Genomic DNA, 14,295 nt, shown 5'->3' on the forward strand with positions numbered 1-14,295 from the left:
GGTAGTAGTGGGTATACAAACTGAGTACCTGATGATCCTTGCCCTCCAAACAGTTATAGTCAAACAGAAGGTATTAAGATATACTAAGAGAACTAAAGTACCAGGCAAAATGTGATAGGTGTTATAATCAGCGTAAAGTATCATACACTTGGCAGTAGGAAGCGGGCACTTCATAAAGGAGGCACTACTTGAGCTAAACTTTGAAATGAAAGAAAGACTGAAATGGGAAAGGACTGAAAAATAAGTTCCTTTAGGCAGAAAACAAGGCGAGCAGAAGCAGAAAAGTAGAAAGGGATGGGCATAATCAGAGAATACAGTTAATCCAGTTCAAATGTACCTAAAATGATGCTCTCTCGGGGCATTAGTAAGAGGTTAAGTCCGGAAGTATAAATTGATATGAAACCAAGATAGGTTCTGAGTACCAATGAAAGGGTCTGAACTTTATTCAATAAGTGAAAGAGAACTATGCAAGCCTTTCTAAATTGAGAACCTGGCAAGCTCAAAATTAAGATATTCAAAAGATAAATTTATAAAATAATTGGATATATCGATTGAAGAGAAAGGAAGAGCCAAGACAGCCAAAGTTTCCCATCTGGGTAACTGAAAAGGTGACAGTGCAAATAAGAGGTGTAGGAAATCTACAGAGGTAGATTTAATGGGGCCAGGTGCAGTGGCTCATGCCTGTAATACCAGCACTTTGGAAGGCCAAGGTGGGAAGATCACCTGAGGTCAGGGTGTCAAGACCAGCCTGGCCAACATGGTGAAACCCCATCTCTACTAAAAATATAAAAATCAGCCAGACATGGTAGCGGGCGCCTGTAATCCCAGCTACTCAGGAGGCTGAGGCAGGAGAATCGCTTGAACCCAGGAGGTGTAGGTTGTAGTGAGCTGAGATCGTGAGACACAGTGAGGCTCCATCTCAAAAACAAACAAAAAAAAGAAGTAAATTTAATGGATAGAACAAATATGTTCAGTTTTTAATAAATTAAGTCTTAAGTGCTAGTGGAACAACCAGATAGTTATACAGTTATACGACAGTTATAAGTCCTTGGTGGAAACGTCTAAGCTATGGAGAGAAATAACTTTAGGAGTTATCCATGTGCAGTTTATAGGTAAAGCTATACAGTTGAAGAAACTGCCTAATAAAAAAAAGGAAATGTAATGGAAAAAGAACCAAGAAGAGACTCAGAATACAGTTACATTTAGGGGCATGAAAGAGGAGGCAAAGAAAAAAATAATTAAATGTTGCTGTTTCACCATTATTTTTAGTGGTAGGTTCAGTACACTTTTTCCAACTCTTCAACATATTTAAAGATTTTCATAATAAACAGTTGAAAAATATGCATACAATCAGACTTGCTAAGCTGTTTTTTCAAAAGGGAAATAGTAACTTTTGTTGCTTCCTTTTTTAAGTGAAAATCAAACAGACATCATTCCTTTCTTGTACAATATATATAAACATTTTAGGAAAATGTTCTACAGTAACACCAAGCTGTTTTGTAGTTCATACTTCTGTACTTTTGCTCATGATGCTCTGCTGCCTATAAATCTATCCCACCCCCACCCTTTTCCTAAAAAATCTCATTCTTCAAAATTCAGTCCTATTATCATGTCTAACAAGCATCCTTGAAGCTTCTTGAACTACTATGACTAGTACCTTATATATACCTTATTCTGTATAACCTCATAATAATATTGGTTCTTTGAGGAAGATATTACTGTCCTTGAGATAGACAGACAACATTTGCTCAGGTTCACAGACAGGTAAATAGTGGTGCTGCAAACTGAATTTAAGTCTGTAAACTACAAACTCCATAATGTGGAATCTTTCCCCATGCCTATAACAAGAGGCTCACAGATGCCCTTCAAAGCAGAAATGATGCTATAATTCCTATGATGAGTATGAAACAAATAAGAGATGTGATTCATTCACAACCGAAATGTTTCAGAGGCAACACAGAACTAAAGCCCTGCTTTTCTAACGCACTAAGGGATAATTTATTCTTTGGCACAGTAGAAAGAAACCAAATCAAGAAGAGGCTAGGTATCTTTTCAGTGTTAGCCAAGAATGACATCCACATGGCCTCAAGTTTCTATTTAATAAAGTATGCCAAGATCGGGCACGGTGGCTCACATCTGTAATCCCAGCACTTTGGGAAGTCAACGTAGGAGGATCACTTGAGGCCAGGAGTTCAAAACCAGCCTGGACAACACAGCGAGACCCCATTTCTACCAAAAATTTAAAAATTAGGCAGGAGAGCTGGCGCACACCTGCAGTCCCATTTACTCTGGAGGCTGAGGCAGGAGGATCGCGTGAGTTCAGGAGTTCCAGACTAAAGTGAACTATCTCGCCATGTACTCCAACATTAAATGATTATAATTTCTCATTTCAATTTTAGAAACCTGTATACTATAAACTATCAATAAAAATGTGAAGACTATTATGAGAGTTGTTTCTGGGTACACTGCCCAACAGAACTATCTATAGCTCTCATTCATATCAATAAATAATTTACTAAGAACCTGATACATGCCCTGCTCTGTACTGACTGCCATGGTTAGGATGGGTAGGGTGGGTGGTTGTTAATAAAAGTAGTAAAACAATCCCAACATTGAAGAAGAAAACAATCTATATGAAGATGCATGAATGGAAGATGAGAAATAGAGAATACAGCCTTTAAATGACAAATTGTGTGGAAGACCATTTAAAGAAAAGTTCTTGAAGACATGCCAGTGTAGGTGAGGAGATACACAGAAATGGATATCATACTAGGCAGAAGGATAGCATCTGTCAAAGCATAAAGGTAAATAATGGGTTTGAGGTATAAGGAGCAGTGACAAGCTGGTCTTGTATGAGGTAAAGGTTAAGAGAGGCAGGTACAAGGTAAAACTTGGTTAGGGAAAGCCCCCCAAAAAAGCCAAGCAGATCAGTTTACACTTGACTTGTTAAAAAAAAAAAAAAGGAAGAACTATGTTAGTTTCTTGGGCAGAAGAATAAAAAAGCATTTTCAGAAGATGAGATAGGTAGTACATATTGAATTAACTATAGGTTAGGGAGTAAGTGCAGAACCATGAAAGGCAGATAGGAACCTTCCTTACCAAATCAAATCCAGTATGACTAGACATAAATGAATGAGGATAATGGCAACAACATGGGAAAAGGTAAATTAAAAAGTTGCTTCAAAGGAGTAATCAACAAAGACCACAGAGAAGCAAACTGAGACAGCTTGCTAAAGAAATTTTTTTTAAAAATCAGCTCTAAGAATATAATTTTCTTTTTTCAAATACGCATCAGCGCTGGACGCAGTGGCTCACGCCTGTAATCCCACTTTGGAAGGCCAAGACGGGCAGATCACCTGAGGTCAGGAGTTCAAGACCAGCCTGGACAAGGTGGTGAAACCCTATCTCTACTAAATATACAAAAATTAGCTGGGTGTGGTGGCATGCACCTGTAGTCCCAGCTACTTGGGAGGCTGAGGCAAAAGAATTGCTTGAACCTGGGAGGTGAAGGTTGCAGTGGGCTTAAAACATGCCACCGCACTCCAGCCTAGGTGACAGAGCAAGACCCTGTCTCAAAATAAATAAATAAGTAAGCAACAGGAAAAGATTATTAAACTATATTTATGCTAACTTTCCAAATAAACTTGTTAATTTCAATGCTGGTCTTATGCAGTAGACCCATTAAGACTAACCTTCAAATTCAAAATGTGATCCATTAGTACAAAACATCTCGGCTGCTTCAAAGTAAGGTCAACAGGTCCTCCCCTCTGCTGAGGGTCCCAATTCAACATCAACTGTAGCCAGTTTTCCATGGGTTCTACTATTAAACTAGAAAACATACAAAATAGGGTGAAAAGCAAATCATTATGTTCCAATTTCCCTTTATACTGTTAGAAAGGTAATTTTGTAGGTTGTCCACTTTCTTTCCCACATCACTTGTCTATACCATTCCATAACTTACTTTCAAATTCATGAAATGACAGGGAACAAACTTTTTTCCATCAAAAACTACTCAAAACTCCACGTTAGTTACTGACAACTCCAACGGATGAGTCCAAATCCATTCTGCAAAGAACCCATTTCCTTCATTATCCTAAGAACCTTCTTAGGACCTATGTCAATCAGTTAAATGGCAGTTCTTGTTTCCACTAGATCTGTGCTGTCCGATATGGTAGCCACTAGTCAGTCCCAAATGGCTATTTACATTTAGTATTTATTCAAAATTCAGTTACCCAGCCAAACTAGCTACCTGTCAAGGAGTCAATAGCCTCATGTGGCAAACAGAGATATAGAAGGTTTCTACATCATCACAGAAAGTTCTACTGGATAATGCAACCTGAAACAGAAAACTACTCTACTGTTCCTTTACAACCCTGGAGAAACTGAGGCAAACTTCCTTAACTAAAATATACTTACCTACAAAGGCTATTTGGTTGAGGTAAATGGCTACTAAACCGAACTTCTCCTGACATCTCTTCACATGCAAATATACACTTTGGATCCTTCTTCTTAATCTTCTCATGCCTATAAAATCAAAAGCTACCTCAGCTGACAAAGTGATTCTCACAAATACTCTTAAGATTTCTTGCCATTTAATTATATTCAATTGTATATTTCAAAGGCAATTAAACAAAGAAAGAAAAAAAAAAGCAGACAAATGAAAATATTTCCATTCCCATTAAGCATGCCCAAGTTCTCATCCATTTCTTACCAGGTAAATGGCTGCAGATGATGCAAAAAAGGCCTATATCCAGCAATACATTCAAATACCATGGTCCCAAAGCTCCAATAATCAACAGTGGCTGTGTAAGGCTTATTCTCAAAGAGCTCTGGGGCCTTCAAAAGAGAAAATGTTTTAAACACCAACACTGTATGGGAAAAACTACTTTATTTTTGAACTACTATATTCATGATCTTCAGAAATAAGAGAATCCTACACACATTTAAATTCAAAGAAACAATACAGGCCTCACCAGATACTGCAGTGTTCCCACAAAAGATGTACACAGACTTCCTTGATCAACATCTTTGGCATATCCCAGATCAATTATTTTATGTATTATCTGAAAAATAATAAGACAGATTAAGTATTAAATGGTAGAGAAATTTAAAAAGGAAAGACAACAATATCCTTATAAGGCTATAGAGAGGGTGGTGGTGAGGAGCTTAGGCTCTGTAATATCACAAAAATATTTCAAGTCTGAGTGCCACCACTTAACTAGGTGTGTGATCTACCAAGTTATTTAACCGCTCTCAGTAATCTAATTGGACGACTAACAGTCCCTACCTCACAGAATTGTTATTAGGATCCAATGAAATAATGAAAGTAAAGAAGGTAATACAGTGCTTGGTACACGGTAAAAATTAAATACAGGTGGGCTATTAATTTTTATTTTGCTATATTCAAAATAAGCTCGATCCATTAAATTGGAAAGTAAAGGCAAGGGTGACTTCCAAACTTGAAGAAGCATCATACCCCCTTAGAGTGGATTAAATGTGAGTAAATACTGAGATCTAACTTCAAGAATGTCATGAAGTCTTTGGATTAAAAAAAAAAAAAAAAAGCAGAGATATTTGGTGCCAAGCATACATGAAAGGCTCCTAAGAGAAGAAGCATCACGAAGGTTCCAACACCCCCACGAGACCAACAACTATCTTTGCTAACTGAAAAGACAGCACACACAACTCAACCCAAGGTGCAGACTCTTGGCTTTTAAGTCTTTACTGGAATGAAATTTGGACGCTGGAAACAAGAAAACTGCTTAAAAGTTACTAATTAAATGAACATTTTAAGAGTCAATTCACAATTTCTGGTTCTTCTCCAGATAACTCATCTAAATTGGGGGAAGGAAAATAAGTTTTAAAAATATACATACTTTCTTTTTTTCTTAAAGTGAACCCAGGATGTGTGTGTATGTGTTTTGGATGTGCTTCATAAGAATAAAATAGTAAGTGTTAACATATTATGTATTCACTGCCAGTATCTTTGCTAGATACTATGCTGGAAAAACAGACATGAACAAGACAGGTGAAGTCTAGGAGCTGAGTTAAGTATGAAAAAAAAGAAAAAGAAAAAGAAAAAAAAGACAGGTGCAGTTCCTTCTTTAATGGAACCACTGTTTAGCAGAAGGGACAAAAAACTAAACACAAAACTACAGTTCAGTGTGGTAAGGTCTGAAATGGAAAAAGTAAGAGTGTTACAGGCATACAGCAAAGACACCAAAGCTCAAGGACTAACTAAATCAGACAGACTATATTCAATAGGCATGAAACATTACTTCAGGTTTCACCTACCTTTCCACTAACGTCCTGAAGAACTATGTTTTCAGGTTTTAGATCTCGATGTATAATTTTGTTTTCATGCAAATATCGAATCCCAGACCCTAAATAAAGTTTAAAATACACTTTGAAGTAACAGAAAGCATTGAGTTAAAAGAAAAATTCACCTCACATTTTGTACAAATCTGCTCTGATGCTCAAGTTTATATGGATCATCGTAACTACACAACTAATATTACAGTAGTTCAGGTTTTCTTCATAGACAAACGTAACATTAAGCAAATACTACAAAATTATACTATATGTTCATCTAACTCATTAGAATTAACATTAAATAGAAATGCAACAAGCAATTGGGAAAATCCCTGTAACTCTAATAAGCCCCCTTCTCCCACCTAAATCAACCATTTAAACTGGACTTTAGCTCTCATGACCTTGGAAAAGAGGCAAAACCAAAATCTACGCGGAAACAAATTTTTGGTTTTTGAGGTTCCTCCAAAAGGTTAGGTACTGATTATTTTAGGAATTTTTCTGGAGTCATTCTGATTAAGCAGAGATTTTTCACCCCAAGAGTTGACTTGGCCGGGCGTGGTGGCTCACGCTTGCAATCCCAGCACTTTGGGAGGCCAAGGCGGGCGGATCGTGAGGTCAGGAGTTTGAGACTAGCCAGGCCAACGCAGTGAAACCCGGTCTCTATTAAAAATACAAAAATTAGCCAGGCATGGTGGTGGGCACCTGTAATCCCAGCTACTCAGGAGGCTGAGGCAGGAGAATCACTTGAACCTGGGAGGCAGAGCTTGCAGTGAGCTGAGATCGTACCACTGCACTCTAGCCTGGGTGACAGGGCTAGACTCCGTCTTAAAACAAACAAAAAAGAGTTGATTTGAGGACCCATCTCTCAAGGAGATGCAATTCCACTGTAAAAAAAATTACTATGTCAATGGTGTGGGAGGAGTGAAATTGAGTAAAGTCATTTTGCATGATTTTTTTGTCAGCTATTGGAACACCTATTAGATAAAAAAAGGACTCCTAGCCAAAAATAAATAAAATATCCTAGTTTGTGTGTGTGTGTGTGTGTGTGTGTGTGTGTGACAAAAGTCTCACTCTGTTGCCCAAGCCGGAGTGCAGCGGCCCAATCTCGGCTCACTGCAACCTCCACCTCCTGGGTTCAAGCAATTCTCCTGCCTCAGCCTCCCGAGTAGCTGCGACTACAGGCATGTGGCATCATGCCCAGCTAATTTTTCTATTTTTATTTTTATTTTTTTGAGACGGAGTCTCGCTCTGTCGCCCAGGCTGGAGTGCAGTGGCCGGATCTCGGCTCATTGCAAGCTCTGCCTCCTGGGTTCACGCCATTCTCCTGCCTCAGCCTCCCAAATAGCTGGGACTACAGGCGCCCGCAACACACCCAGCTAATTTTTTGGATTTTCTAGTAGAGACGGGGTTTCACTGTGTTAGCCAGGATGGTGTCGATCTCCTGACCTTGTGATCTGCCCGCCTCGGCCTCCCAAAGTGCTGGGATTATAGGCATTTTGTATTTTTAGTAGAGATGGAGTTTCACTATGTTGGCCAGGCTGGTCTTGGACTCCTGACCTCGTGATCCGCCCACCTCAGCCTCCCAAAGTGCTGGGATTACAGGCGTGAGCCACCGCACCCTAGGATATAAAAATATCCTGGTTTTAATTTAGCATCAACAGTAATAGATTTATATGATAACTTCTTATAGATGTTGAAATTCTATAGACTTTGTACAGTGTATCAACAATTCTCCTGAATTCCCAAAAAGGTACAGAATCTTTTATGGACCAAAGGGGCATTATATCACAATGGTATTTTAATACTGATTACATACCTATATCACTTAGTAAAGAAAGTATCTGGCTTTCTTTAAGTCCACAACAATTTTCTGGTTTGTTGAGCAGCTAAAAAAAGAAAGAAATCTAAAAATGTGTTCTGCAAATTGCTGGGCTGTAATAGTGACCACACATTAATTACTATACTCTAAGAGAATATTCAATGAGAAAGTAAGTCATAATAAAATACAAGGGAACACAATTACCAAATCCATACTGACGGCATGTAAATTTCACGATAAGGCTCATAAAAGTAAAAAGAAGCAAAAAAGCACTTGAAACTGGAAAAGGCTGACAAATCTCAGGGATATATATATAAATGGTCATATGGGCACATTTAAAATTAGGTAGAAAATTAGGTAGAAAATTAGGTAGAAAAGAAAGATTGCAAACTTTTTACAAGCACCTTAACCACTGAAAATTTCATCTAATACCACTGCTATAGTCCCATCAAACAGCAACAACAAAAATGCATTTTCTAAATCAGGAGTCAACAAACATTTTCTGTAAGGAACCATATGGTAAATACTTTAGGTTTTGCAAGTCACATAGCCTCTGTTAAACTACTCAATTCTGCAGTCATAAGAAAGCAGCCACAGACAATGTGTAAAGAAATGAATGTGGCTGTGTTCCAATAAAACTATTTACAAAACAGGAAGCAGACCATAGTTTTTCCGATTCTTATTCTAGTTTATTATATTTAATATGATTCAAATAATGCTAAAGTTTGTGATTTACTATCTCTCATCTCAAAACATCCACACTACCTTTCGGAGATCTCCTCCAGAACAGTATTCCATTGCTAGAAGAGGCACATCATGAATCAAAATATTCAATTCTTCAGGAACATCACAGGCCTTTACAACGTTGGCATGGTTCAACCTAATAAGAAAGAAAAACATTACAATAAAAAATTTATTTCCAATAAAAAGGGACTGGATTTGAAATGCTACTTAATTGCGGGTGGATGAACACAGGGGGAAAGATCGGTATTATTTATAATACTCTAATTTCTGATTTGTATAATTAAAAATTAGAATTTTTTAAAAGAAAACATACATAAAAATACCATCACTATTACTACTATTACATTTCTAAGTGCCAAGCAGTAAGCATTTTAAATATATTAACTCAATTATTTGTCACAATAATCCTAATATAGGTAGATTTATTAATACTTTCACCACACAGGAGAAAATTGAAGCACAAATTGGCTAAGTAATACAGTCAGTAGGTAGTCAAGTAAGGATTCAAATCTGGCGTTTTAGGCTGGATGCAGTTGCACCTGTAATCCCAACAATTCGGGAGGCTGAGGTGGGAGGATTGCTTGAGGCCAGGAGTTTGAGATCAACATGGGTAACACTGAGACCTCATCTCTACAAAAAATTAAAAATTAGCCAGGTGTGGTGGCACATGCCTATAGTCCCAGCTACTCCAGAGGCTGAGATGGGAGGACTACTTGAGCCCAGGAGTTCAAGTCAAGCCTGGGTAACACAGCAAGACCACATCTCTTTAAGAAAAAAAAAAAGAAAAAGAAACAAACAGAATTTCCATGTACACGCAGGGCCTGATAATTTATATTGTTAAGCTTTCCTGGTGATTCTGCCACATAACCAAGTTTGAGAAGCAAAATGAAATTAAGCACAGATATATTAGAGTCAGAAAGTATTTATTTCAAATCCACACTTTACCAACCACCAGCTATGTGACTCTATATGCTTCAACTTCCTCACTTACAAAATAATACCTAAATATAAGATTGCTGTGATAAACTGGAAGAATGATCCGTAAAGCACTTAGCACACTACCTGTGGAAGTTTTAAAATATATCTACTTCTCTTTTTAAAAACTTAACTTTCCTCCCCTTGAATGTAGGCTGTACTTAGTGACTCACCGTAACAAACAGAATGTGGTGGAAAAGGATGGAGTCTTACTTCTGAGGAAAGATCATAAAAGATATGTCGGTTTTCATCTTGCTCGCTCATTCGCTGTGTCTCTCTCTCAGATCACTCACTCTTTCTGGGGAAAAGATCTTTCTGGGGAAGCTAGCTTCCATGTCATGAAGACATTCAAGCTTCCCCATGAAGAGGCCCACGCGGTGAAGAACTGATGCTTCTGGCCAACAGTCATATAAGTGAGCATGGAAGCAGATACTCCAGTGCCAGTTAAGCCTTTGGATTACTGAAGCTCCAATCAGTATCTTGAGATGTCTCAGGAAAGACTCTAAGCTAGAATCACCCAGCTAAGTCACTCCTAAATTCCTAAGTCACAGAAACTATAAGATACTAAATGTTTGCTATTTTAAGCCACAAAATGTTGGGGTTATTTATTTATTTATTTATTTTTGAGACAGAATCGCCCAGGCTGAGGTGCAGTGGCATGATCTCAGTTCACTGCAACCTCCGCCTCCCAGGTTCAAGCAATTCTCCTGCCTCAGCCTCCCAAGTAGCTGGGATTACATACGCCTGCCACCACGCCCGGCTAATTTTTGTATTTTTAGTACAGATGGAGTTTTGCCATGTTGACCAGGCTGGTCTCAAACTCCTGACCTCAGGTGATCCACCCACCTTGGCCTCCCAAAGTGCTGGGATTATAGGTGTGAGCCACCACACCCTAACTGACTTTTGTTAACTGAAATGAAATACTTTTTTGATTGTGGTAAAATACACATAGCATAAAATTTACCACCTTAACCATTTTTAAGTGTATGGTTTAGCAGCATCAGATGCTTTCCTTTTTTTTCAGACAGGGTCTTGCTCTTGTCACCCAGGCTGGAGTACAGTGGTGTGATCTCATCTCACTGTAGCCTCGACCTCCTGGGCTCAAGCAATCTTCCCACCTCAGCCTCCCGAGTAACTGGGACTATAGGCATGTACCACCACACCCGGCTAATTTTTGTATTTTTTGTAGAGATAGGGTTTTGTCAGGTTGCCTAGGCGGGTCTCGAACTCCTGAGCTCAAGCAATCCACTCGCCTCAGCCTCCCAAAGTGTTGGAATTACAGTGTGAGCCAACGTGCCCAGCCTGGCATCAAATACTTCCACATTGTTTTGCTACTATCACTATACTGCACAAAACTGTTGAACTCTGCAAAGCTGAAACTCCGCACCTATTAAAAATTATTCTCTATTTGCTAGTCCCTTCACTGTCTGGCAAACACCATTCTACTTTCTTCCACTGTGAGTTTGACTAGACTAGGTACCACATATAAGTGGAATAACACAGTATTTGTCTTTTTGTGACTGGCTTATTTCATTTAGCATAATCTCCACAAGATTCATCCATGCTGTGGCATGTGTCAGTTTCCTTCCTTTTTAAGGCTGCATGATATTCCATTTCATGAGTACACCACATTTTGTTTATACATGTCTCTGTTGGTAGATACTGGGTTGCTTTTACCTTTAGGCTATTGTGAAAAATAATGCTATGAATATGAGTGTACAAATTACTCTTGAAGTCCCTGCTTTCAATTCATTTTTGTATATACCCAGAAATGGAATTGCTGGATCATATGGTAATTCTATTTTTAACTTTTTAGGAATCACCATACTGCTTTCCATAACAGCTGCACAATTTTACATTCCTACCAACAGTGTGTAAGTGTCCTAGCTGATTTTAACTAAACCTTCTTAATCCTAATGTGATGTTATTTGAAACATAATATATTTAATGAGAGAAAAAAATACATGTTCCCAAAAAGATCCTGAGAAGAGTGGATTCCTGGTCTCTTTCCCGATGATGACATCTGGTTGGGCTGGGAACCAGGGGAATATAAGTCAAGGAGTACACTTACTTCTTCATAATCTGGATTTCGTGGCACCATCGTTCTCTGTTTTTGGTACTTAGCTCTAGGCGACAAGACTTAATTGCTATTTTGAGATCAAGTTCCTGCCAAAATAGAAAATCAGCAGAAAAAAAAAAAATTAGGTTCTTGTGCAGATTTATTTGCTACCAAAGAAATAACCTAAAACAAAACTTTTTAGCTTTACTAATTAAATATATTTATCCACAGCTCTCTTGAAGCAACGCTTTTTTAAAAAGATAAACCATGAGACTATTACACCAATGCTTTAAAACTGACCTTCAAACACACAACAGCACACAAGGGAAAAGTGACTGAAACTGATTTTATAACAGGTCTCTTTGGAACTCTCTCTCATGCGTAATGTCAGAAAAAAAAAGATCCTGTCTCCGCAGCAAATTCCATTCAGAGCTTAATCAAGACAACTAACATGGGCCCCAGCTCCCAGCATAACTAGAATGAAGAAGGTAATTCAGGGCTTCCTGGACTCCAAACAGCAAGAGAAAGTTTTAATATAACCAAGCCTAAAGCAAAAAACTCCAATCTTAATGTATGCATCTCAAATGACATGAAGGAAAAAAATCCTACCAATGAGTGTACTTCTGTTTCCATATCTACACAATGAACCTAACATCTCTGGCCTGTGACTAGTAATTTAGCCAATTCTGACTGAAATTAAACCCATTCTGATGCACATTACAGGAAATAGCCAGATCCCATCATATTCTGGCAACACTAATAATGCAGCTCAGAAACAGCAGCCAGGGCAAAACAGGCTACACTATGTTTCTGATATCACAAAGAGAGTTCAAAAGAATTTTCAACATAAGTAATCTCTGACACAAACCAGAGTTGTAATAAAGGCTGTGTATGAATAAAGAGAGAAGAGCCCAGGGGCCAGGACAGAAAAAATATATTATAGGTGGGGAAGGAAGACACAGCTTGGATAGGGTAGTGTGAATTGGGGGCTGAGAGGAAAAAAGAGGCTAGAGATAAGATGATACTTGGTGCATAGAGAAGAAGGAAAATAGGACAGACTACAAGCTTGCCTACCCACAGGTCTCACTCCCTTCAGTCTTCCTTTTGTTATGAGCAGGTGGCCAGTTATACCTATGTCCCATGCAGACCTTTACCACCATGGAGATAAGAATCAGGCACAGCTATGAACAGCACTGAGTCCTAAATGCTCATGTTGATGGAGCAGTAAGTTATCTATTTCAAAAATCCCACTTTGTAAGATCCTTCAACTCCTTAATTTATATTTCATCCACTCTGTGAAATTCTACCTTTTCGCAAAGAATGTTCTATGGGCAGTTTATAGATGTACAACAACAACAAAGTTATGTGCTTAAAAAGCTGGAATATTCTGGGGATAGGGTGACGGCTGTACAACAACGTCAATATACTTAATGCTACCTAACTGTACACTTTAGTGATACATGTTGTGTTATGTATACTTTACCATCATAAAACAAAAAGTGATGAATTCATCCATCCCCACCCAGGGACCAAAAAAAGAAGTCACAAAAGCTGCCAGCATGCACCCTTTTTCCTTATGATCAGTCTATAGGCAGGCTTAGGTAACACAGGCAACATGCCACTGGAAGCACTTGGCTCCCACTTTTTTTTTTAGTGTGTTATATTCCCTCTGATGGTGAGAATTATTAAATTTACTACTTATCCTGCTATCATAGGATTTAATGCCTTAGTCCTTCACCTTCCATTCTCCTTCTCCAAGATTTTTTCCCACACCCTATCTAGAAACCTGGTTCACAAAACTTCCTCAGTTCTATCAGTTTCAGTTGTCATTCTAATTACCCTAAACATGCCTATTTCTCCCAAGTAGACACCTATCTCCCCTTTCTCCCACCCCAAATTATGAGCTTTCTCACTACACCCATGTTCCTTTAGATAACAAATTATTACTTTTCCTCTTGAATTCATTTCTCTATTCACAATCCAAGCCCAGGCATTTTAGTAAAATCTTAACTGTTCATCTTGTCCCACATGTTAATCCACTCAAATTTATCCTTCACAAAACCATTTTCCTAGAACAACACTTTTAATCTTGACATTTCCTTGTTTAAGGCCAATTAATGAGGAGCATTATGATCACAGCAGCAACAACAAAGTAGCAGCAGGTGCTAACAGTTGAGGGCTTTCATGGGTCAGGTACTGTATTTAGCTTTACATACATTATTATTTTATTTAACTCTCAAACCCATGACGCATGCAAGTATTATACTATACCTATTTTATAGGGAACAAAACAAAGCCTGTATTACAGGAAGTGTTAGTCCGGGGTCTATTTACCTAAAATGTCCTTTAGGAAAGCATGAACCTCTCAAATGGCAATGCATGGTTG

The 14,295-nt window shown here is 38.3% G+C and overlaps 1 protein-coding gene across 1 annotated transcript in view; it reads right to left on the reverse strand.

Moving 5' to 3' along the window:
- Window positions 1–14,295, reverse strand: part of CHUK (conserved helix-loop-helix ubiquitous kinase) — a 43,293-nt gene that overhangs the window by 27,688 nt on the left and 1,310 nt on the right. Inside the window, exons 2-9 of the mRNA XM_011977386.1 lie at window positions 11,922–12,016; window positions 8,897–9,011; window positions 8,129–8,198; window positions 6,295–6,383; window positions 4,974–5,063; window positions 4,712–4,836; window positions 4,417–4,524; window positions 3,693–3,828 (exon numbers count right to left, since the gene is read on the reverse strand). Of these exons, the coding sequence (XP_011832776.1) occupies window positions 3,693–3,828; window positions 4,417–4,524; window positions 4,712–4,836; window positions 4,974–5,063; window positions 6,295–6,383; window positions 8,129–8,198; window positions 8,897–9,011; window positions 11,922–12,016 (828 nt within the window). The remainder of the gene's footprint in view (window positions 1–3,692; window positions 3,829–4,416; window positions 4,525–4,711; window positions 4,837–4,973; window positions 5,064–6,294; window positions 6,384–8,128; window positions 8,199–8,896; window positions 9,012–11,921; window positions 12,017–14,295) is intronic.

The sequence above is a fragment of the Mandrillus leucophaeus genome, unplaced genomic scaffold, assembly GCF_000951045.1.
Source record: "Mandrillus leucophaeus isolate KB7577 unplaced genomic scaffold, Mleu.le_1.0 Scaffold18, whole genome shotgun sequence".
In the NCBI taxonomy this organism is placed as follows: domain Eukaryota; kingdom Metazoa; phylum Chordata; class Mammalia; order Primates; family Cercopithecidae; genus Mandrillus; species Mandrillus leucophaeus.